Raw genomic sequence first — 24479 nt, 5'->3', positions numbered from 1 at the left:
GAGTTCAGTGGTAGAAGGGAGTTTGGAATAATGGAATAGATAATTCTGACTTTCTCCACCATAATGGGGATCCACTCTTACCATTACAGAGCTGGAACTGCTCACACTACTGCTATCACATATAAATACACATCCCAATAATCTGAAAAGTGTCCTTGAGAACTAATACCTGAAAATGTACCTACTTAATATTCTTTAAAATCATTATTTCCCAAATTAAATAACTTACAGGAATTCCATCCAATCCAGGAAGACCATTTTCTCCCTAGAAATTATAAATGAATGAGTAAAAATTACACAGGTCAAGGAAAATTATCAGGTCAAGTGTAAATGGGAAAGTAATTTGAAATCTGTGCTCCCATATTTGAATTGGGTAATGGTGAGCTTCCAAAACTCAGGAGAAATTACAATCATTTTATTTATTTGTAACAAGAGAAAATTAATTTTAAAAAATTATAAGACCACTATAAATTATGCAAAAGCATACCATTATAATATAAAACTACCCCGTATTTCCCATAAATACAGTAGTAAATAAACTTAACTTTTACCAGCTTATGAGTGTATATAATGGGGTAGAATTTTACAAGAGTTCCTAATTTTGACCAATAAAGTCAGTGTGAAAGGCCTTATATGACAGGAAATTTCTTAATATTTTCAATATTTAATGAAGCATAAGGCTGCTAAAAATTGCTGAATTCAGCACCATAAGAGGTACTGAATCTTTTGTAGATTTATTCCAAAGTTAGTACTTCTGGCAAAAATCAAAATCATGGTAGGCTGGTGAGTGTTTGTTTCAAGGCAACAGAGAAACAAATTTTTTACATAAGAATATTCAAGAACCTGTTCAAGAACCTAGTTTGTATTTTCTATACAAGAAAATAAAAATAAAAATAATTACAGACTTGATACAGACCTTTCAGGGTAAGTTCCTTATTGACTTCACAGCCAAAAACCATGAAATACTCTAAGTGGAATATGACTTCATGTATGTAAACAAGAATATCACTGATTACTTACTAGTACCTTCCAGTACAAAAAAACACTGGGAGGCAGCTGAGTCTCACAGCAGGAATCATAACATGCACTGAGCAGGAACAGGATGAGCATCTCAGCATGGGAGGAACAAGATCTCTGCACAGACTAAGCAACTCCAAGTTCTGAGAGCATCCTGTGTTGTCATTAATGAAGTTATTCTCGAGCCTTTTTCACAGCTCTGCATTCAGACATGCCCAAGACACCCAGGACTGACACCATGAGCAATTGAACCTGCAGTGTCAGCCCTGCAACCTGTAGGATATCAAAGTATTCCTTGTATTGCGTTTTCTCCTGTGTAATGACAAGTCTTACCTTCATTCCTTTAAGACCACCTTGAGCAAAAACAGGTTCTCCTTTAATGCCTTTTGGGCCAGGACGACCCTGGTTTTAAAAAAAAAAAAAAGGTAAAAAATAAATTTGGGGGAAAAAAATACTGCTTTAAATTTGAAAGAATCTATATTCAGCATAATGAACAAGGCAAACTCCTGGCTCCAGTAAACTGTAAAAGTACCACTGATCCTTTGTCAGAGAAGCTGTGCTATTGTGAGAACTAAAGACTTCCTGCAGCTTTAGAAACACAAGGTTCTGCAAACATCTTCTCTGGAATTTTCCTGCTTATATTAGCTTTCCCTTTTATTTTAGGCCTTTGACAACTTTAGATCCCATTTGAATTCGTTTGACATGGTGTAACCCCCCTGTTCATATGCATAACAATGCCATCCAAGAAGGACCTTGACAGGCTTGATGGGTGGGCTCATGCAAACTTCACAAATTTCAACAGGGCCAAGTGCAAGACCCTGCAACTCAGCTGGGGCAATCCCAACCATGGATTCAGGCTTGGCTGAGTGGATTGAAAGCAGCCCTGGAGAAGGACTTGGGAGTACTTGTGGATGAAAAACTGAATATGAGCTGTCAGTGTGCACTCACAGCCCACAGAGCCAGTCCAGTGTGGGCAGCAGGTCAAGGGAGGGGGTTTTCCCCTCTCCACTCTACTCTTATGAGACCCCACCTGGAGTGCTGCATCCAGCTCTGGAGGCCACAAAGATGCTCCAAGGGCTGGAGCACCTCTGCCATGGAGACAGGCTGAGAGGGCTGGGCTGTTCAGCCTGGAGAAGAGAATGCTCCAGGGAGACCTCAGAGCCCCTTCCAGTACCTAAAGGGGAGTCTACAGGAAAGCTGGAGAGGAGCTTTTTGTCAGGAGGTGTAGTGACAGGACAAGGGGGAATGGCTTCAAACTGACATAGGGTAGGTTTAGATGAGATATAATGAATAAATTCTTCCTTGTGAGGGTGTTGAGGCACTGGCACAGGTTGCCCAGAGAAGCTGTGGCTGCCCCATCCCTGGAAGTGTTCAAGGCCAGGCTGGATGAGCACCACTCTCTGTGGAGCTCTAGGGGAGCCCAGTTGAATATATTAAACATGTAACTTTAAGGTATCCAACGCAGACAAGATAAAACTCCAATCTGGTGGTAGAGAAGTGTTTTCAAAAGTAAAAGATATACTTACTTATACATACATATAAAATAAATACCCTGGAAAGTGAATTCTATTTAGCAATCAGTGAGTCTGAAGCTTCTGGCTATCTTAAGGCCTGAAGGAAGGCATCCGAAATTTGATGAATAGACTTGAACATGTGGTAACATCCTTTCCTGAATCAGCATCCACTAACTTAAAACATGTCAGATACAAGATGTTCCACACTTTCTTCTGAGTTGGCTTGAATAGTGCCAGTAACAATGGTATAATTTGGTGTGGGAGCATATTGAACCCACAGGATCTTCATTTTATCCTCAGAGTGGAATTTCAGTAAGAAAATTATACTGAGCTCTAACAGTTGTAATAAACTCAGGGTTATCCGGGTTCTTCCTAAGTACTTGGCAGTTACTTCTCCAGCAATGTCATGAAAAGTAAATCCTGGCTTAGTGACTACAGAACACTGCATTTGAGTTGGGACGTACAGGCAGCCCAGGTAGGCCAGGAAAGCCATCTGATCCAGAAATGCCAGGACTCCCAGTGGTACCATTGCAGCCATCGAGGCCGGGCAGACCTCGAGGTCCAGGTTGCCCAGGATGACCCTGTGTAAAGGGAAGACAAGAGAATGACTAACAGGATCGATTATTTTATTAGTGATACTGTTGTCTCCAGAAAACTGCTCTCTTCCTTCCAAATGGCAACACAACCCAAAAGAAATGCACAACTCCCAGGCAAGCTCAGTGTATGGCAGACTGCAACGGAACGAGCATCTTCAGCCAGCATTGTTTATCCTCCCTGAAGGTTCAATCCTAGAACACTGGCTGCATTCATCTGATTACCTTTTTCTCCGAGGGGTAATTTTCTGAAGTACATAACTTGTGCATGAGTAGGTCCCAAAAGGGCAATACTCATCCCACAGCAGTTCTGAAACATATGGCATGTAACAGTGTTAAACAGCACACAAGGGTGCACCTGACACCAGGAATGGGAGTTGCTCATGTGAAAACAAGAGCAGAGGCAGACTCAACAATACTGAGCATTTATAATTCCAATCTGCTTAGAGTTTCAGTGACTTCTCTTCCTTTCCAGCATGGATTCTTGCTTTTAATAGATCAACAGATGTTAAAGCTCCAGCATCAGGCCATTCAAGCAAAACAGCTTTATTGTTATAATGAACTTTAAACCTTAGGCAAAGCAACTGGGAGAAAGTACCAATTAAATCAACAACATTTTAAAAAAAGTATTTGTAATACCAATTATTAATCAAGCAGAGCAGAATTCAATTGTACCTAAATTTGATTTCACATCTCTTTTGCCCTGGTGCAGCTCTACTAATTTGACTGGAGTTCATGGTACTGGTGAAAAGGAAATCAAAGTTTGAGACTTTAGTTACTTTTTCTTCAGTGTCATACAGGTTATGTGAGGCAGAACACACAAAGGCAGAACTATCAGATACATTGCCCAGGTTTCAAGCAGCTCCTTATTCTATACTCCTTTTCCTATAAATGAGTCCTGTGGTGCTCAAAGACAGTGTTTTGAGGCAGGAAATAAAATTAAACTTATGGAGACAGTATTGGTAACATGACAGTTCACTCCCTCCCCTCTGTACACAGTGATCTTGATTCATCCCAAAAGTACTTTCATTTGATCCCAAAGATCCATCCTTAAGATATGGCACTAAACAAGGTATGACTCACACTAGCAAAGTAAAAAAAATAAACATGGATAAAATGGAGATAAAGCAGAACATTAATAATCCTTCATGCCTGACACTTAAAACAAAACACATTTGCATCACTGAAGGTCTTCCCAGTCCAAGCCAATAGCATATGCTCTGACCAAACTCAATCACAACTTGACAGTAATGAAAAGCCTTTTATCTAAGGATCTTAAAATCCCTTGCAAAAATGTGGGAATGCTATAGTCTTCATTTTTTGGATGGGAAGCTGGGGGCACACAGTAGCAGAGTGACTATCCCAAGGATGTAGAGCAATTTAGGCCCTAATTACATAAATACTCAAGCTGATCACTGGTCCCAGCTGCTGCCAGGAGCACTATTGCACACTCCTGATTACTCATAGCTACCTCCTCCCTGTGCTGGCACAGGCACAGGCAGAACAGATGAGTGAGAGCAGGAAACATGCACAGCAGAGAAATAACTGTTCTGTTTCTTAATGGGGTTAATTTTCCAGCCAGATGAGGTCCTTGGTCCAGCTCATTTGACAACTGCATTGAAATTCGTGCCAACAAAATGGAGAGAGCTCAGATCTGCTTTTTCTGTCAGTCAATAAGGTACAGACTGAATGAATGGCAAGTGCATCTCAACCACAGGGTGAAGGCAGCTCACCCAAACAAGTTTAAATTTGAGATTTAACAAGGCATGGAATGAAGTCATCCCAAAGCATTAGCATCAGACACCACTGCTTTAATAGTACCAGTTGCTCTGATGATTAAAGTCTGTTTGTCAAAATATCCACATGTGGTGTGCAAGCAGGGACTTGCCAGGCTCTGGTAAAGTAACAGGAATAAGTTGAAGCACCAATTTATTGCCACTTGTGTTTGTCTCTTAGAAATTATTTAATTTGGTTCCCAAAGCAGGAACAAATCAGTGGCAACCCACCAGTGTCTACCAGGTCTCTCACTTTGTTTACAGCATCAACAAAACCAGGAGCTATGTGGGACAAGTGCACACATATCTAGTTACAGCATAAGGTGACCAGCTGCAAGGTTCAGTGAAGCTGAAGGGCCAACATCTGCCCCTCAGAGCGAGACACAGGGAGCTAAGCTGCTAAAGCTTTAGTGCTGGCCAAGAGCCAGCCCTGGCAGGCAGCTGACTGCTGTCCTCATGTCCTGGGAAACGCTTTGGGTGAGATCTCCTACTCCTGCCCCAGTCTGTAAGTGGCCCAAAGGATTCTGGTATCCTCTTAATGTGTGAGAAGGGCTCACAGAGAGAGGATGTCAGTTATGCTGACCACAGTGGTTTCTTATGTGTGCTCAATAAATCTGTGCCCGTCACTTAATCCCATGGCATCCATATCTGTGGTTCTGAGCCAAAGCATGACACAGACTGACACACAGGCACACACATACACATGCTGTCTCTTGCTTTAGGAAAAAAATCCACAGGGCTTCCTACTTTCTAGCTAATCTGCTATCAGAATCCATAATGGTTTGTTTTAAGAACCTTACCTGAGAAGATACTGAACACTCACAACTGACTTCCTTGAGAGTTGTAAAGTTCTGCCTTAAATGAACCTTTTCCCCAAGGATTTAAAATACTGATTTAAAGAGCTGTTTTGACCTGAAAAAAAATGGTGATTAATAGTTTCCTTGCTTTCACCTCCTCTAATTCCTGTTTTGGCAGATGTGCCAATTCAACACAAGCACCTCAACTGACTAAGGTAAAAGACTCACAGGCTTTACTTATACATGTCAGGGTGACTAATTTACAGATCTGAGTTAAAACACAGGCTGGAGAGGTCGCTTGTGGTCTCTGTTCTCACAAAAGGAGACATTCCCTATGAGACAGATAAGGAAACTTGAACTGGTTATCTAGGCCCTCACTTTATCTGACTCCTGCTTGTACACTGACACTGTGATCCCAAGGGACCTCTTTTCTAAATCAAACAGCACAAAGGAAACCCCAAGAGGAGAGCTCAACAAATATTTAAAAACAGAGAAACAAACGCAACTAAGAGTGAATACAAAACTAACTGAATAAACAGTTTTGTGGATTGCTACGGCAAAGTGGCCTTTCTATGGCAAAGTGGTCTTTCTACAGCCATCACCAAGTGCTTGTGTTTCCTCCAGGAGGGTCACAAAACTGCCTCTTCATGTAGCTCTGGCTTTCGTGGCACAGACAAGGGCTCACTTATCATAAAATATTTCCTTTTACAACTCCTTGGACAGTTCATGAAAAGCCATACATATTTCCCAGCTCCAGCCTTTGCCAGAGGTGTCCTTGAATCTTGTCCTATAGGAAAAAATAAATTTCCAGAGTAGGGCCAAGGATTTAAGGGTTTCTTCTACAGCGTGACGTGAAAGCCCAGCAATAAACACACGTAGCTGCTGTATTTACTAGGTTAAAGGGATTAGTCAGGCCAGCTGCAACAACATGATTTATTTGCCACCCGCATTCCCCAAGGGAACTCTGTGGAATACCACTTCCCTTAAGGTCAATAGTGGGATTCCCCTCTGCATAACCATCTTGCAGTCCTTTGGAGATGACTAAACTATACCTGCCCAGGTTAACATACCAGCACACTACAGAGAATCTCCCTTCATATTCAGATGTGAATTCTTGTGCAGAGAAAGCAATATATTTTCACTTCTCTCTTTCATCTATCAGCACACACATGTGCTCTCTCCTTTGCTCTGAATTTCACACATCCATATAATGTGCATATGTTTGTATACATTTCACAAACCCAAGCTACTCCCTACCCTGAAATGCAATGGCAAAAGTGAAAATATTTTCTCAAGCAGTGGTGGGTGCTATTTTCACCCTACAAAGGAAGCATTTATCTCAGTGGCTAGAATGTAACCAGTAGGAACCAGTTTCCCTTCCCCCTTTTTCTGCCCTGCAGTTGTGGCACAGAAGAGACACAGCGTTGAGCACTTTTGCTGTTCATGACCAGCAAAATCTGCCTCTTTGCCATTCACCCACCTGCAGAATACTGTGAAGCAGGGAGAGTAGATCTGCATATGCTGATATGGTGGAGGCTTTGAATCCTCTCATCTGCCTCCCCTACTCACTCCTTGGAATGCCTGTCGCTGCCAACTACCTGGCATTGGCTGTTGCTGTACCTCTGCCTCCCCTCACTGTTGGGAATCCCCTTTCTCCAGAGCCTCATCTGCAAAAATACCCTGAGAACAGCATGTTCCCACAGTGTGTTCAATTAAATTAAGTATTATGGGAACAGCTTGTTCTCTTCAGACCTAGAGAGTTGGCTGGTGGTAAAAGAAAAAAAAAATAGCAGCAAGGGAGTAGAGCAGGAGAGAAAACAGGCAAGGATGAGCAGAGGGGGAGTGAAGGACAAGGGCCAGGAAGGAACTGGAATCAAGCAAGCTCATTTATAGGGCCAACTGAACATTTTCAGCCAATCTCTCACAACAACTCAGTTGATACGAAGTAAGAAAACACAGCTCAACAGTTGGAGCTCCTGGCCAGCTGAGGAAGCTAGGAAGATGAGTAGGAGTATGAGTATAGTCTGAAGGCACAATGATACAGAAAATGGAAAAATGTCATCAAGAAAATAAAAATAGTTCTAATATCAGAAGGAGAAAGCAGGATGAGCTAAATAATGTAGGAAGGGCAAGAAAGTTTGGGGCAATTTCTAAAGCTGGCCCGGTTAAAATTTGCCTGAGGTAAAGCAAAAATCTTTATAAAAATCACTGGGGAAAACCTAAGCAAAAGAAAGCTGGTCAAAACACTCTAGGCACACAATTTTTGTAAACAATTGTCACTAGAATGTTAAAGTCCTAAAGAATGGAAGAAACAAGAAATTCTTGATGGTCGGGGAAAGTGGTTACCGTGGTTAGCTACCTCTATCACCTGATCTAAACCAGAACTAGAGCCTAGTGAAGGATTCTCTGAAGGACCTTAGCTCTCATCACTGTTTTCAATCATATCATAGGAACAGATGATTGAGGGAGACCTGATAACAGCTATCACATACAAGAAGGCTACCACAAAGTAAGAGTGAACAACCTTCTCTCTGTGTTCCTGACTAGTAGCGAGAGAAACTAAGAAGTTTAAACTGCAGAAAGACTGAAGTTAGGCATTAGCAAAGCTTTTCTAACAGAGAAATTCATCTCCATCATCACAAGGTTTTAAGAATTGATTAGGAAATACCTCCTAAAAATGGCCTGAAGCACAGCTGATCATGCCTGTTTGGCTCTCTGAGGTCCTTTTCTATTCTGTAAGTCTATGATTGTATGATACAGTCCAGACGTAGTGCTGAGGGAACATGGTGCTGAAAGAAAAGCTTATCAATGATGCAGTGGATCCCCATGTAACTCAGGCTCACTTCCTCAAAGGTGTCAACTTTCTATTATCCTAAAAGAGGATCCAAACCTCTTACAAAGCAGCATGGAATCACCAGGTAAACTAACAAACGCTGCCATTGTCCTCCAGAGAGAAGCAAGCAATTGCAAGGGACACTATGCATGTGCTAGGACAGTCTCATTGTGCTTTTGTTTGTGACTAACATTCTGGTAATTTATATCTATACATGCAAACTTACTGGGATCCCGTTGATGCCTTGAAATCCTGGAACTCCCATTGGACCCTGAGAAAAAAGGGTACACGTTATATTTCACATCATCAGTCTGGATATTGCAGTTACCTGGGAGATATTTTTCCCTCCCACACTTTTGGTTTAGGACTTTAGCTTTCAAAACCAAAATGAGCAAACTCTCCCATGCAGATTCTCTCTGACCACAGAGGTCAGTGAAGATAGGAACTGAGCATCTGAGCCTGACTGGATGCCAAATGAGTGTTTCTGGAATGTTTTAATCAGGCAATTTAAAGTAAAAATATAATCTCCTACTGCACATCTGGGGAAAACAAGATGCCAGGAAAATAAACAATCTGTTATAAACTTAACTCTCAGTGTCACACTTGACTTTCCAAGAGTTTCAACAGGACTTGTGTTTTTCTGTCTGTATGTGGATAGGACCCCCAGAGATACGCAGACCACTGCATTAACTTCAGACCACCCTGCCCAAGTGTAGTGGTTCGAAGTAATTACCACACTGTTGGTTTTACTGCTCTGCTCTGGATAGTAGCAAAACAGACTGCGTGAGCAGAATATCCAGCCTAAGTTGCTCTTGCTTTGGAAAGGTAAAGTATATTGCTTCCACAAAGGATAAAGAGAGAGAGATGGCATGGTGGTATTGCATATGTATCCATTTCAGTGGACAGAAACAATTCTGGAGTAAATAAGGGATATTTTGAGTGCAAGGAAATCAATTTGCATCAAACAGACTGGCAAGATCACTAGATAGTCCCAGAATGCAAGCCTGCATCCCAATGTCCCAGACGTCCTCCAGATTTTAGAAACCAGGTGCAGCAAGAAGATGAACTACCCACATATATCCAACTCTTTATTACAGAAAGCACTTCTTCATACTTCCATTCATTCTTTTGACCAGCTCCAAACTCCCCATTTGATGCTTCCTTCCTAAGAAGCGACAGCAGGACGGATCCTGTGGGCACTGAGACATTTCTCTGTTTGGTGTTCTGCCTATTCTTGCACCCTGCAATCATTGACACCTACCCCTTATAGGCTACTCCATTTAATATGACATAGTTTATAATATTCTTTCTGTTAGAAGTAACTTTGTACCTGCCAAAGACTGCTTGCAACAGCAATAGTCACTGGGCTATGGCTCACCTACCAGGACAGGTACAGTGTTCAGCAGCTTTGGGATCTGTATTCTCATTCAAAAATAAATGCAGACAATTCTCTAAAGAGAAATACTTGAAATGCTGTTGTGTTCTTACCCCTGGACAGGTAGTCTGAGATTATCTTTATTCATCCAAAAATATATACAAGGCCATAGATCTATTGCAGGGACAGAAAAGTAACCATTGAGCTTACCTTGTCACCTTTCTGTCCAGCTGGTCCAGGTGGGCCCACTGCTCCTCTCTCACCTTTTGCTCCTGGCAAACCTTCTGGGCCAGTAAATCCAGGTGCTCCTATCGGTCCTTGAAGCCCAATTGGTCCTGGTCGACCCTAATATAGAATAAAAAATAAATCAATGCACCACATTCACAAACTCCCTTGTAATTACTCTTTCTGATTCAATTTCTAATGCAATTTGATACATCTCAAGGTTGTTAGGACATCCTAAAGTTTTCCCTGTACATTCTCAGATAAGAGTTGTTAGAAGTTATTTCAGGTAAGTCATAGAATCATAGAATAGAATATCCTGAGTTGGAAGGGACCCACAAGAATCATAGAGTCCAACTCCTGTCCCTGCACAGGACAACCCCAAGAGTCACATTATGTGCCTTAGAGCATTGTCCAAACACATCTTAAACTCAGACAGGCTTGTGCTGTGACCACTTTCCTGAGGAGCCTGATACAGTCCTGAACCACCCTCTGCATAAGGAACCTTTTCCTAATATATAAACTAAACCTTCCCTGACACAGCTTCAGGCCACTCCCTCAGGTCCTGTCACTGGTCACAGAGAGGAGAGATCAGTACCTGCTCCTCCTATGGCTTCCCCTCTAGACCCTTCACCAGGACTACCTTTGTAGCTCTCCTTTGGACACCCTCTAAAAGCTTTATATATTTCTTATGTTGTGGCATCCAAAACACCCCCAGCTCCCTCAGCCGCTCCTCATATGACTTGTGCTCCAGCCCCTTCAGCTGCTTTGTTAGCTTTCCTTGGACACGCTCTGGCAACTCAATGTCCTGAGTTACAGCAGAAATCTCCCTTTTCCCGGACGGTTTCTGACTTAGACAGCACCGCAGGAAGGAGCGCCGTGCCCTCCCTCAGGGTGCAATGGCGGGGCACTGCCGGCAGATGGAGCAGCTCCCGCAGCCGCAGGGATGTATCAGTGGAAAATCCAGTTTATGGCTATGCTGTCTGTGGTACAAAATCCAGTTTATGGCTATGCTGTCTATGGTACAAAATGCAGTTTATGGCTATGCTGTCTGTGGTACAAAATGCAGTTTCTGGCTATGCTGTCTATGGTACAAAATGCAGTTTATGGTTATGCTGTCTGTGGTACAAAATGCAGTTTATGGCTATGCTGTCTGTGGTACATAATCCAGTTTATGGCTGTGCTTTCTACTGAAAAGACAGTCAGTGGATTACATTAATTATCCGTGCAAAGAATCAAGACTTACATTAAAAGATATAGAATGGAGGAGGAAGTTAAAAAAACCCCAATCCAGACACAAAAATCCCCCTCCTTTTAATTATCCTCTACACTCATGTCCATGGAAGTGTTTCCCTTCTATTCCCCTAACTCCGTAAAACAGCAGAAGGAATGCAGCTCCCTGCTGCAAGTGTTTTAGTAATCTCAGCTGGAGACACACAGACTCCATGGCTTGGCAGGTAAAAGACTTTTACAGTTAATTTAAAAATGCATTGTTACATGTTTAAAATCAAGCAAAGTGACAAAAAAAAAAAGCATAATTGATTTTTAAAATTCTTTTTCCAGGATCATTTTTACTACCTGCTTAGGCTAAAATATTTTTTTCTGTATTCCATGTTTCTTCACTACTGGAGCAGTTTTCTTTTAAGTGCCACAATTCTCTCATGTCACTCTTTCTGTTGTGATTGTTTCATCCTGGCCTTTTAACTGAGGTCAAGTGCATGTTTGATATTTCATACCTTTTCTGTCTAGACACTGTCCATAGTATATACTTCCAGAGGCACAGACTCCCATCTGAAAAGGCTTTTCTGTTGATTAATTTTAGCTCTCTTCACTCTGGGCTAATTATCAGTAGAATCCTTTATATTGGGAATCATACAATTGGAACATTAATCCCCAAATCTTCAGTGGTCCTTGGCAACCATACACAGGAAGCATGTCACAAAATCACATGCTTTGCTCTCACTTTCAGTCTCAGCTTTAACTTTTTAATTTCCCATATATTCAAAGTCTTTCAGGCATCAACTCACAAATCATGGATTGTGGACTGTTTACCTCAAGGCAACACAGCACTGACCAGACATACCCTAAAAACAGGCACATTACAGTTATAGCAACAAAAGCAACAGCATCCAAGAGTCCACCAAGGTTTGCAGAGAAAACACACTGTGAATTCCTCACTTGTTTGAATTGCTAATACTTCTGTATTCAATTAGTTTGATTGCCTGGTTAATTATAGTGTTTCACAATGACTGGAACCGATAGGAATTAACATTTTAGGAGGCTTTTGTTCTGCTCTCTAAGATGGGGCAGTAAAGACCAGCAACTACACCTTCTGCTTGTGTTTAGATGAGCAGGGCTCTGACAGAAGAATTAAACGTGATCTCTGTGATTTCAGGACCCACAGCTAAAAAGTTCTCTTTGCCTTACTGCCCTACAAGAAAGATTTTAACAGCACTTGAAGACTTTGTCCAGTGTCTTAGAGTGTCACTAAAGCGTAAGGACACAGTAAAGTGCTTCTAATCTCTCTGATAATGTGATTATGCCATGATAATCAGGCTCTCAAGAATTCTCACTGTTCCTTTTGAAGTCTATGTGGATGAAAATCATGTTTTCTACACTGAAACAAAGGACTTGCCTCCACTGCTGAAAAAGCAGCATTTTTCGTCACTCAGCAGCACTCCCATGAACTGTTCCAAGATCAGTGCATTATAAAGAGCAGGCACCGTGGCTGCAGGAGCAATTCCAGGATAACAGCACAAGGAAGAAATCAGGTTTTACCACAAGGTAAACTTACAGAGTTCAGTACCAGGTGGAACTACTGTCTGACCTCAATGAGTTTACTTTGTGGTAAAAAGTTAAGTGCCCAGTCTTTACTGTGCTTTGGCATCAGGACTGCTCTCAATCAAAGGATAAAAAGGATAAGACACCTCTTAGCAGTGAGGACAAGCTTAAATATAAAATGTGGATTACACCAAACAAAACCTACAATTAGTCAATGGAGCTCCCTATTTTTAATCATTAATATTCAATATGTAGTCCAGTAGCCTGTAGAAAAGCCATTAGTAATTGCTGCAAATTGTATAATTTTGTCTTCCTGGCTGCACGACAATCATTTTTAAAAAGAGGAAAATTACAGACTGCTAGTAACATCAAGCAAGAACAAAGCCAATGAAATTGCTGTGACTTGGAAATGTTTTCTCAAATGCCCACTCGAATTTCATATATTTGAAAACTATGACCTGTATTCTCAAACGTATTTGTGCACCAGGCTTTTGCTGTTCTGCAGCACTAAATGAGATGCCTGTCTGTAACAAATATGATGCTGGTAAAAAACAGCATTATTTCTTTACACACCCGGGGTTTTTCCACAGATAATTTCAGGACTTTGACCCAGTTTGTGTCACAAGTTCAGCATGAATCGTATGCATCTCTGTTACGCACATATCCATTGCAAACCATTAAAAATACACAGCTGGCTCAGAAATGCAGCTTTTCATACTCAATGTGTGGTAAGCAAGAAGAAAAAATGGCTGGAACAGGAATCTCCCATTGCTTCTGAGTCATCACACTGCAGAAGGTGGTAAAATCAGTGTCCTGGAAGTGTAATTTGATGGCAGTGTCTTTCAAGATGGAAAAGGTTCTGCAGTATGTACCTTCTTCCCTACACCCTTTTAATTCATCTGCATCCCAGGGTGTCATGAGGAAAGTCCAGTATGGTGGATAATGATGAGGCCTCTACTGCTACACAATCAGACACATCACAGTTTCTCTATTGTCCCTATCCCTTTTGCCAGCTCTAATACCTCACATAAATTTTCGCCCACTGAAGTAGAGCTGCTACACATAGCATTGCAAATTCCAAACATTCCTTATTTCCCATTGCCTCTGTGAGCTTGGAGAATAAAGTGTAAATCTATTTGATTTGTCACTGTGCAAAGGAACACACGTGGCACTGGTATGGAACCACTGGACATGTCCCTTATTTCAAGGACAAAAAACAAGTACATACTTACTTGGGGAACAGTTCTACTGGTCTGACTCCCTGTCAAATACCAGCTCAGTGATTCATCACCACAAAAGATACTGGGACTCACTAAGTGAGATAAATCTAGCAGGTCTAGTAACTAAGCAGAAAATATTACTGATGAGGAAGGGCAGAACTGATCCCTACTTCTACTAGTAAATTTGTAGACTGTCATATTTCAAGCATCAAAGCACTATTAATTTTCTAAGCAAAATTAAGTTCCTGTGTATGAGAAGAGCAACTGAGTTTAAAGATGCTCATGTTTCCTCAAACTAACACAGTTTCTTCTCTATGAGAATTCAGGGACCACATTTTTATAAAGGGTCTTATTCACTCTCTCTATTCCTTCAACCATTATTTCCCCCTTAAACCATGTTTTATTGACACAAAAAATTGCTAGTGAAAGATTTACTTCACGAGAAAATGCTTTGTAGTTGGAAGCATCTTATACTTGTTTGAGTACATTAAGGTAAACCAAAGGACAACCATTAAGTCACTATGGCCCTAAAAATGTATGTTCTTATATACTCTAAGAACAACCTATACTGAAGCCTTTAAGGAAGATCTATTTACCCGATTCCCATGTTGTACAGGACTGTCTGTACAAGGGACTGATCCTTCAGGATGCTCTTTCACACCAACAGATGGCATTACCCATTTCAATCAGGGGCAGTATCAGCAGGGACACCACGTTACAAAAGGCAGCACATGAATCCCGCTGAACTCGGCTGAGGTGCCCATTGGTGACTTACCAGTGCCAGGCAGCCACGTCCACCAGTGAGCAGCACAACCTTGGGCCAACCACTTGGACCATCTACCTCCATCTCCTCCCTTCTCCTCAGCCTGCCCTGCCTTCATAGCAGGATTCCTGCGGCAGCGGTTCTCTCTTGCTGGATAGACAGTGACTAGCACGAGAGTCCTGGTCTCAACTGGGGCCCCACAGTTCTACCATAATAATAATAATTACTGATGAAAACCCCTTCACTATTTTCCTAAATTACAGGTCAGATATCCAGTGCCCTGCTCACATTCCAGAGAAAGTAATTATTCTCTCTACTGAAAAACGCTTTGTACTTTTAAAGAAAATTATTCTTCAGTTTTTCTTCTAAAAACTTAGATGAAGTCATGTTCAAAATGGCTTCTTTATTTCTGTGATATAGTTTACTGTTCCTCTACACAGCTTTTTACCTACACACAGCATGAGATGAATACACAAAACTCTATATACACACAGAAATAATGGGCCAATCCTGCTTCTTTCAGCAACTCCCCAAAAATCTAATAGTTTGGTTTGGGGTTTTTTTGTTCTCTGTTATTTTAAGGAAAGATATTAGGGTAATTTTTTTTTTTTTAAATGTAATTTTAAGAAAAAAGACAGTTTATTCCTGTGCCTTGTGAAGTTCTTTGGTATCACAAGGCCTTTCAGAAGTTTTCTGTTTACGCAAAGCAGCCCTTGGCACGTTCACGCTGCCGACTGCCAAGGCCACTCTGGTCATCTCAGGAGTAATCTTTTAATGTAGTAATGAGCAACTGCAGGCTGGTTCTCATAACAATTTCCAATTTTAGTTCATGTGATAAACTCCATTTTCAAAAAAGATTTGTTATTTCCAGTAAGCCTGACAAGACATGACTGCAAGCAGAAAACCTAGGCGATAAAAAAATGCATGTGTTCAGGTGTGTATATATATATATGTGTGTGTTTTTACACTCCATTTTTAACTGCCTTAAAAAAATCAATGAAATTTGATTCTATAAATCACTTGATGAATCCCATACTTCAGTAACAAAGTTGCAATGGATGGTTTACCATGTTATAAATATAGAACTGCATACGAACCCTAGAATTTTTTTTAAATCAGATATTTGAATCTATGAAAAGTTTGCTCCTTAGAATGCTTGATTCCCAGTTAAAAACTTTCATGAAACATCCTGATCCAATCAATTCCACATATTTGCTATTTCTATTTATAATACACAAAGAGACCACATACTGTCATCCTTTTCCCCACCATGGCTGATGCTAGGAGTGACTCAATATTAACTTAAATTAGTTATTCCATTTTATACTCCATGACTTTTGAAGTAACTATGAAAAATGTACAAAAGTAAAAAAAAGGATGGCTTTAACTCTGATTGCCTTTTTGCTTTGATGTTCTGAAATGTCCAAGTGAGATAAGAAAGTAAGTGCATGTGGAAAGGCTCCAGGCCCCAGAGAACACAGATAACATGAAAGTCAGTGAAAGCCCCTTGTGGGCTGTAACATCTGTGTGAGAGATGCAGCAGTGAGGCAACAGCCTTCCTGCACTGTGCTTCACAGAGGATCCATGGGTAACACTGAGCACCACACGAAATGATGGGCACTGCAGAAACAGAAGGATTTCAGTCAAGGGGATTTTTTCAAATAAAGAACAAGCAGCGGGATTTACGAAGCATAGGGATGACTCACATTGTATTTCAATTAAATTAATAACCGATGTATGAAAATTATGAGTTAAAGATTATTTTTAAGGTGCTATGCTATGTATTTGAATTACATTTACCTGCCTTTTCCATGATCATCAGCCAGAATGAAGCCTTTTTTTGAGCACAGACAGTGTGAAACATCATACCGATGAATTGCGCCGCAGAGTATCAGGGCAGCAGAGGTGATCACCCCTGAATCCCCAGTTTACCCACTGTTTGTTTAAGCTAATTGCCCATGAGGCTCAGGTGATACATGGTCATCTAGAATGAAATTTTTGCTAGCCTGACTGATACCTTTAGGGCCTTTTTGTGTTTTAAACTGGCAGGGCAATACCAGGTTCATACACAAATGGAGAGAATTCATGTAGACAGCACATGAGACTGACAACAGGCAGTCCTCTGAAACCACGCACGTGTTTATGCCTGACTTAAAGGCAACTGAGGAAATGAGGCATGAATGAGGGGAGGAAACGGGCAGGAACCACTCCTACACCTCATGGAGTGCTGGCAGTACATTACACACACCAACATTCCAAAAAATATGGGTTATAATGAAAGACTGGATTACTCGATTATGAAATCTTAGCAAAAATGGTGAAGCAAGTGAGTTCTAACTGACTTCAACTTACTTATGAACTACGCTTTTTTTTTTTATTTAACAAAAGAGCATAGTACAGCCAAAGGTTTGGATGGTTTATGAGATTTTATGGTCTTTTGCAACCTTAGTTCATCTTCTCTCCCTCAAGCCTTCAGTGCCTAATCTCTAAAAAATGTTTTAGAAAGCCTTTACAGTTCCCCGACCTGTTCACATAGGACAGCAGCTGTCATAACATTTTCCTGCCCTTAACTACAGGAAGAGAACTTCTGAGTACTGTGCACATCTCTCGACAGCAGCACAAGTCCTGAACTGAATATTAATACAAAAGAATTAGTTATTCCAGAAGAAAACACAGGGTTTCTCTAAGACTTCTTTCCTTTTTCTGATGGCTGTTCAGGAAAGTAGACAAGGTAGCATATGCATAGCATTTTCCTGCCCAGAATGCACATAAGTCAACTCTGGTGAGAGTATGGCAATGGAAATGATCAAATGACAGCTCACCAAAACAGGAGATGAGTGGAATGAAAAGTAGAAAGAGTCACAGCCCCTGGCTTTATTGGCTTTCATTGCCAGGCTTTTCCCTAGCCAGACTGATGTGCAGATGCCACTGGTTCTATTGACAACTATCTTTTGCCCCTTACAGGCAAGTAAAGCCTTTTATGGTGATACAGAAGAGCAGGTATCTATGTCACTATTGCTTCAGCAAAGGATCAGCCAACTGGTTACAATTAAGTTTTTATGTTTACTGAAAATTGCTTATTAAATAAATTATTTGTCTCAGACATCAAATGGGATCACTTCATTTTATCTCATAGTTTAAGTGTTTTTATCTGTTGCTTTCCACATGACAAACAATATGGATGAACTTCCATACACACACACTGGAGTTTATTAACTGAGCTTATACAATTCCCAACACCTGGCTGCAGGCATTGCAGTATGTAAACTGTGTATATATATATTCAACAATACATATGTGCATATATATCATCTCTCCAACAAATTTGCTAAGATCAAGCATGTTATTACCACACTAATCATAGATATTCCACAAATCCCTTGGGGAAAACAGATGTTGAATCATAGCAACTTCATGGACATCCACATCAGGACTGGTGCCCACAAAACCACAGCTTCTGACTCTCCTTAAGATACACCCTACAACACACAACTTTTCCAGGGATATGCTATGGGCTTGTGAGGAGAGAAGAACATGCAGTGTTGTATGATTTTCCCTTCCACTTATTCCTAGCACCCCACTGAACAAACCAAAGAAGCCAATGTGTTTCTAAAGAACCGTTTAAGTGAACACCGACAATGAACTTGCTCCCTCCCCTTCTGGCTGGCATTTCCAAGCTGCCTTCCTCATGGACTCAAGTCACAGAAGATTCATTGTTGCAAAAAAATGTTGTCAGTAGAAAATTAGCTGTATTAAGTAGTGTACTGAACAAGTGAAATCTTGCCAGTGTCAGGCCTGTTAAGGCTATTAAAGGGACATTGTATCTAGGAAGGCAGGGAGGGTTCAGCCACATGCTGAAGCCAAACAGACTCCAAACCTCCACAGGGTCTGCTGTGTCCAGATCTGTTAATTTGCTTTGGGCTCCTCTCCAGTTCTTTCTTTTACAACAAACCCACTTTTTAAAATTTCTAACTCCCCTTGCAAGCAAAGGCTGTGAAAAGGTAGTGTTTCCTCGGAGACAGAACAGGGATGTGGGGAAGGAGTAGATGTAGCAGGAAGAGACTGCCCATACCAGCATTTCCCAGTACAGCTATTCCTTAGCAGATAGGATGGTTTGGGCTTCCCTCTTGCACTGAGGGGCAGAACCACTGACTGTCACACATCCCACCCAGGCACTACCCATGGGAATATCCTGCACAGAGAAAGCGGCAGGAGGAACAGCACATCTCAGTGGACAACTCGCCCTTCCACACACAGAATTCTCTGTGTGCAGAGAATTCTCAGCCCCTGCAGCCCCCATCAGGGATTCTGAGATGGAAGACTGAGACAGGAAGGGCAGAAGGGAACAGGGAATCGGTAAGAAAAAAGACAAAAGTACCTGTCCATTGGCTCACAATTTCTAGTACTACATTATATCTACATTTGACTACTTTTCTCTTTCTGCCTGGGAACTGGAAATCAAGCACAGTGGAGATATGTCCTGCTTCACTGATAACACAGAGATAAGGAGGTAACTCAGAGATAAGGAACAGAGCCAGAAGTGTGATGTGGAAAAGGACCTATGGAAGCCGTTTCTGCTCCGGATGATACAGAGAGCTTTCCAGTCCCCTCATGCTGTGGGAACAGAGAGTGTCATCTTGCACTAGATCTTCCCCAAACATGACATTCAACCAGAAAAGAAAGGAACGAGGATTTAACAGCTTGCCTTTGAATCTTCAAAAAAGTTGCTCAACCTTTTCTCATTACTCTTTGCCTATCAGCAGATATTCTAGTTTGTAATGTGGCTGCTCATATCAGAGTGGTATTTGCTTTACTGCATTTTGCAATAAATTAAATATTGAGGTGAATTTGTTGCAGAGGCTGCTTAATACTAACTAAAATAATACAGATTTCTTCCAGTATTTGGAATATAACATAGCTGTGTTTTCTCAGGTGGTAATAATATGATAATTAAAAAAACTTTGCAATGATTGTCCTTGTGTTCTCTGTTTCTGAAGAATGTAAAGTGAATTCATTAGAATACAAACAATAGAGATTTGGATCACAAGAGTAACATTGGTATTCTAAAAGCAGATTTAAATGCCTGTATTCATTTACGCCTTTAGGAGTTTCTCTCAATTTGTATCAAACTCCTGAGAAAAAAAGCTTGTAAAATGCTGAGATAACTGAATCTAAAATCTGAACCTTTCCTCTAGCTTGCAATCCAAGTCATAGCCTAAACCTCTTCTGGATGATGATCTTATGACTGCTTTTTTGGCTCACTTTTATCATAGTAGACTGTTCTATTATTTTTCTAATCTAATTATTCTATTAAATTTCACTGTTACACAGAAAATGTGTATCTATAAATTGCCACAAGTTAAGCAATGTTCCAGAAAAACAATCTTGTCTTTTTTCCTTTGTTCTTACTGATGCATTACTTATGCCCCTTTCCCTGTCCAATACCCAGTCTTTGTGCTATTACAACCAAATTAGTGCTTAGTACAATGTAATTCTGCAAGCAAGTCTGAACCTGGCATCTAATCTATGCAGCATGACTACCTCTAAGCCTTACTGTCATATCATGTATTTACATTAATCAGCTAGTGAATAAAGTATCTCTTTTTTGGGGAAAGGAAAAAAAATACGAAACAAACAACAACAACAAAGTTCTCCCCCCTCAAAAAAAAATAATCCATTTTAGTTACCAGACCATGTTCCACATGCTAAACATTCTGTTTACAAGGGATAAACACAGCAAAACTTCTCATTATCCACTAAGGTCATTCAGCCCCAAAGGATGCTTCTAGTTAGAAAGGCAGGCGGGGAAAGTAGGCCATGCACAGATCTGGCCAGTATGGGGTCAGCAGCGAACAATAGATTCCCTGCAAGCAGTTTCCCCTACATTTTGCCTCCCATAGCCTTCCCAGCATGTTCCTGGCACTTCAGAAAGGTCTGAGCAGCTTTCCTTGCACAGGGTTCTGCTAAAAACAAAATTATCTGTTGGAACAGATAATATTAGTCAAGATTTAAAACTCAGATGGGAACCATCTTATGCTTATTCAAGATAGCAGATTTAGAACAAAAACTCTTCCCACAGACCTGTTACACAGCAGAGCAGAGGGGAGTTTTGCAAACATGTAAACAATTCACTTTAAAGGAAAAAATGGAGTCTGTGAATTCTCATCTTCACATTGCTTGGAAATGTACAGACCAAAGCAGGAGTGGAGGGTAGTACAGGCCTGCAAATCTACAAACAACATTTGGCAAGATTCCAGTTATCTCTAGAGGCTTAAGCAGAGCAGGTCCAGGCAAAATTTTATTGCAATGCCTGATAACACAAAGTGCCAGTCTGTCAGTGGCTGGTTTACTGGGCAGTGTTCAGAGAATAAACTGCAGTTAGTAAAAATAACTTCAAACCGAAGTCTGGGAGAGAAAAAAATAGAAGATTTTTCATTTTTCCTATAGATGTGTTGCATATTGATCAAGATAAGGACAGAAATGAACTTTTCACCTACTTGAATTCCCACTGGCTAAGGTATATAGAATAAATGATTAATTCCAATGTTGCTTGTCATCACATAAATTGTATGTTTAAGTCCTTCGACATTTACTACGTGGCTGTATTAACACTCCAAAAAGCTTCATTCATTTGTTGGTATAAACCACACTTCCAGTCTGCTTAATCTTTGACAGACAGGTCTCATTGTCCCCAAAATCCCTTGCTACACAATACAACAAAGGCTTAAATGACTCTGTGGGCCTGCTCTGCTACCCACACTGCTCTGCGCTTCCTGCCCATATATCCCTGGAATTCATGACCATGCAGATTACTAAATTACACACTAGGCCAGGGATTAAGCATGGCTCTTTGTATGGGAGCATCTGAGGTCTGGAAGAAGATTTTACCTGTCACGGTCTGTGCTCACTGGGCCTTGATGAGAGACAGAAGGAAGCAGCGCTGCAGAAGATCACAAACACTGGTGTGTGATAATCAGCGATCTGTGTATGATGACAGGATAGCCTGACTGCTGCTGTCCTGCACACAGGTCTCAGCAGCTTCAGACAGACAATAACCAGCCTGCTACTTCCAAATCAGATCAGCAGCTTCTTCCTCCTTAAAATAAAAGGTGAAAACGTTCCCTGTTCTGACACACGGCAAGCCAGAAAATGGCTTTCACTGCACCAAGCAGAACTGAAATGTCTAAGGGTTAGGAATGTATCCTGCAGTTAAGCAAACATGCCAAAAAGACAAAGGAAGGGGTATGGTAGCTCACCAGTTGTTTTAATTTAGCTCCTAATCAAAGCTGCTGATTGTTTTCAGATTACTTAAGAGTTACATATCCAAAAGGAAAAAAATAAAGCCAAGAAAAAAAAGCTTTGAAATAACAACATAAATTTAAACACCTTAAGGATATTGAGTACTTTTTATCCATTGTTTTTCACTTGAAAAACCAGAAGCCTTCAGTAGGACTTAATCTTGATGTCTAAGGAAGACTGAGAAGAGTAGTCTTCACCCCATTGTAACTCATAGATGGCTGGCAACTCCAAGCTTTGGCTGAGTCTAGTTCAGAAGTTAAAGAATTACTGTGGCCAGGACAGTATAATGATGAAATCAGGGAAAGTCTGTACAGAGACAGCACATTTGCAACAGCAAATACTGTCATCTCTCAGTTTTTATTGGTTTTGTTGATTTAGCCATACTGGTCTGAAAGATTATATTGCATTTCTCATGGTATTTTGCACTCACTTGGAGCACAGTAAATGACAGGCATTATCTAAGGCCTGAGAGACACAAAGTTCACAGCACAGTCACTTCTATGGGTTTGTTTCAGACAGCAAACTCTGCTAAAAAATAACAAATGGGGACCACAATACAGTGATGCTTTGGTTCAACATCATCCTATTACATCAAAGAGTAGTGTTACTATATGCCAACATGATGACATGTCATTTCAGAGGAACCAAAACCATCTCAGATCTGCAAATAGCCTCCTAGCAGCTCATAAAAAATTGCAACCTCCCAGAAACCCTGGGAGGACAAGCACTGGAAGCGGATCTGGTCTGCACAGACTCAGCAGGACTCCTTGGAAGTTGCTGCCAGTGCTTCTTTTGCAGCCAGAACAGCCACTGTTGAGCTACACAAACTACTCTAAGCCCTTTCCCTAGAGCCATCAGCTAGGGAACAACCATTAGACTGCTGTTTGAGAAAAATAAGCAAAGCATACTTTAAATGAATAGAGAAAAAGGAATCCTCTATTGATCACTGCTACAAACTGGCTTTGTACTTCTTTTGTTCCTGATGTGACTCCAATTTCAGTTAAACCACAGCTAGCTGCACAAATGTTTTTCCATAGGGTATTTTTTAAAGCCTCACACCATGCTGCATTTGCATAGTGTGCAATAAACTGTGCCCTCAGCCCCACACATACATACCAGCCCCCTTCAGACACCAGATTAAGTTGTTGATAATCCCTGTAGGTATTTATAATGATCTATCTTTTAGCCAGCAAGAACAGCAAAACAGTGAATGTGAGCTTATGCAGCCCCTGGATCTGGATCTATGAACCAACATTCACTTGTATGGAATTTTAGATCATATGAAGACTCTGGTGTCTTCTCACCGACATCCCTACAGATAAATGATGACTGCAGTGAAGGACAGCCCTGATGTCAGACACAGAAGATCAGGCCCAGCAGGCATCAATCCTTCACTGCCATTGCTCTTGCCAACACAGCTGATCTTCGCCTGGCTGAATCAGCATCAGCAGAAATGTTGTCTTACATCTGCCCCGATTGGAAATGCCAGCTCTGCAAGTGTCTGCCAACCAAAGACTGAGAGGAATCGTGACACTGGGGAAGGTTAAAGGGTCAAGGTTTAAAAGCAGAATAAAGGGAAAATAATCTGAGAAATTAAAGGAAATAATGTAAAGAAATACAGAGGAGGCACAGCTGTACTGTCCACCTTCAGTTTGCAGCACAGACTGAAGAGCACACACGAGGGAAGTCCACAAAAGTCAACAAACGGTCCTGCATGGAGGGTAAGGTGAAATGTCTCAACTTGTGGTAAGGAAATGGACTGTGTCCTTGTTTCCAACATGAAACTAAGCATTGGAGACTCTTGCTAGTTGGTTATTATGTGAGTCTGGTGGCCACTTCCTTGATTTTACTACTGCTCCAAACGGTAAAGCCAAGAAACAGACTGCTCAGTGGCAGTTCCACAGGTGGCCATGGGAAAGGCAGGCTGCAGAGCCTGGAATTCATTTTCCCAGCTCTCACGCAGGGTGTGCTCAAGCACAGGATTTGCATCCTGAACACCGTGATTTTACTTGAGTCTCAAAAGCTGCATCATCTCCTCTTTGCTGTCCAGAAACAACATTTTTCTACTGACATAAGTAACACTCCAGCGTCAAAGCTCTTATCAGTCAACTGGAGTAACAGCTATTTTATCCTGGTAAAGTGAAATTTAACTATCCAGAACCTTTGTATTTGCTGAACAAATAAAAGAAAAAAAAAAACAAAACATTTTCCTTGTCTTTGTGTTACTGGATGCAACAGCAAATGGGGAAGAAATCTGGGACTTATATTCTTCAGATTGTTATTTACCAGT

The 24479-nt window shown here is 41.0% G+C and overlaps 1 protein-coding gene across 2 annotated transcripts in view; it reads right to left on the bottom strand.

Moving 5' to 3' along the window:
• The window catches only part of COL4A6 (collagen type IV alpha 6 chain), a 115839-nt gene that overhangs the window by 34120 nt on the left and 57240 nt on the right, over positions 1-24479 (bottom strand). For both annotated transcript variants that reach the window (XM_064669815.1, XM_064669816.1), the window contains exons 4-8: positions 10115-10249; positions 8756-8800; positions 2996-3112; positions 1351-1419; positions 230-265 (exon numbers count right to left, since the gene is read on the bottom strand). In XM_064669815.1, coding sequence (XP_064525885.1) covers positions 230-265; positions 1351-1419; positions 2996-3112; positions 8756-8800; positions 10115-10249 — 402 coding nt within the window. The remainder of the gene's footprint in view (positions 1-229; positions 266-1350; positions 1420-2995; positions 3113-8755; positions 8801-10114; positions 10250-24479) is intronic.

This window comes from Pseudopipra pipra, chromosome 13 (genome assembly GCF_036250125.1).
Source record: "Pseudopipra pipra isolate bDixPip1 chromosome 13, bDixPip1.hap1, whole genome shotgun sequence".
Classification (NCBI taxonomy): domain Eukaryota; kingdom Metazoa; phylum Chordata; class Aves; order Passeriformes; family Pipridae; genus Pseudopipra; species Pseudopipra pipra.
The sequence above is the reverse complement of the archived record's forward strand: the minus strand, read 5'-3'. Positions and strand labels throughout refer to the sequence as shown.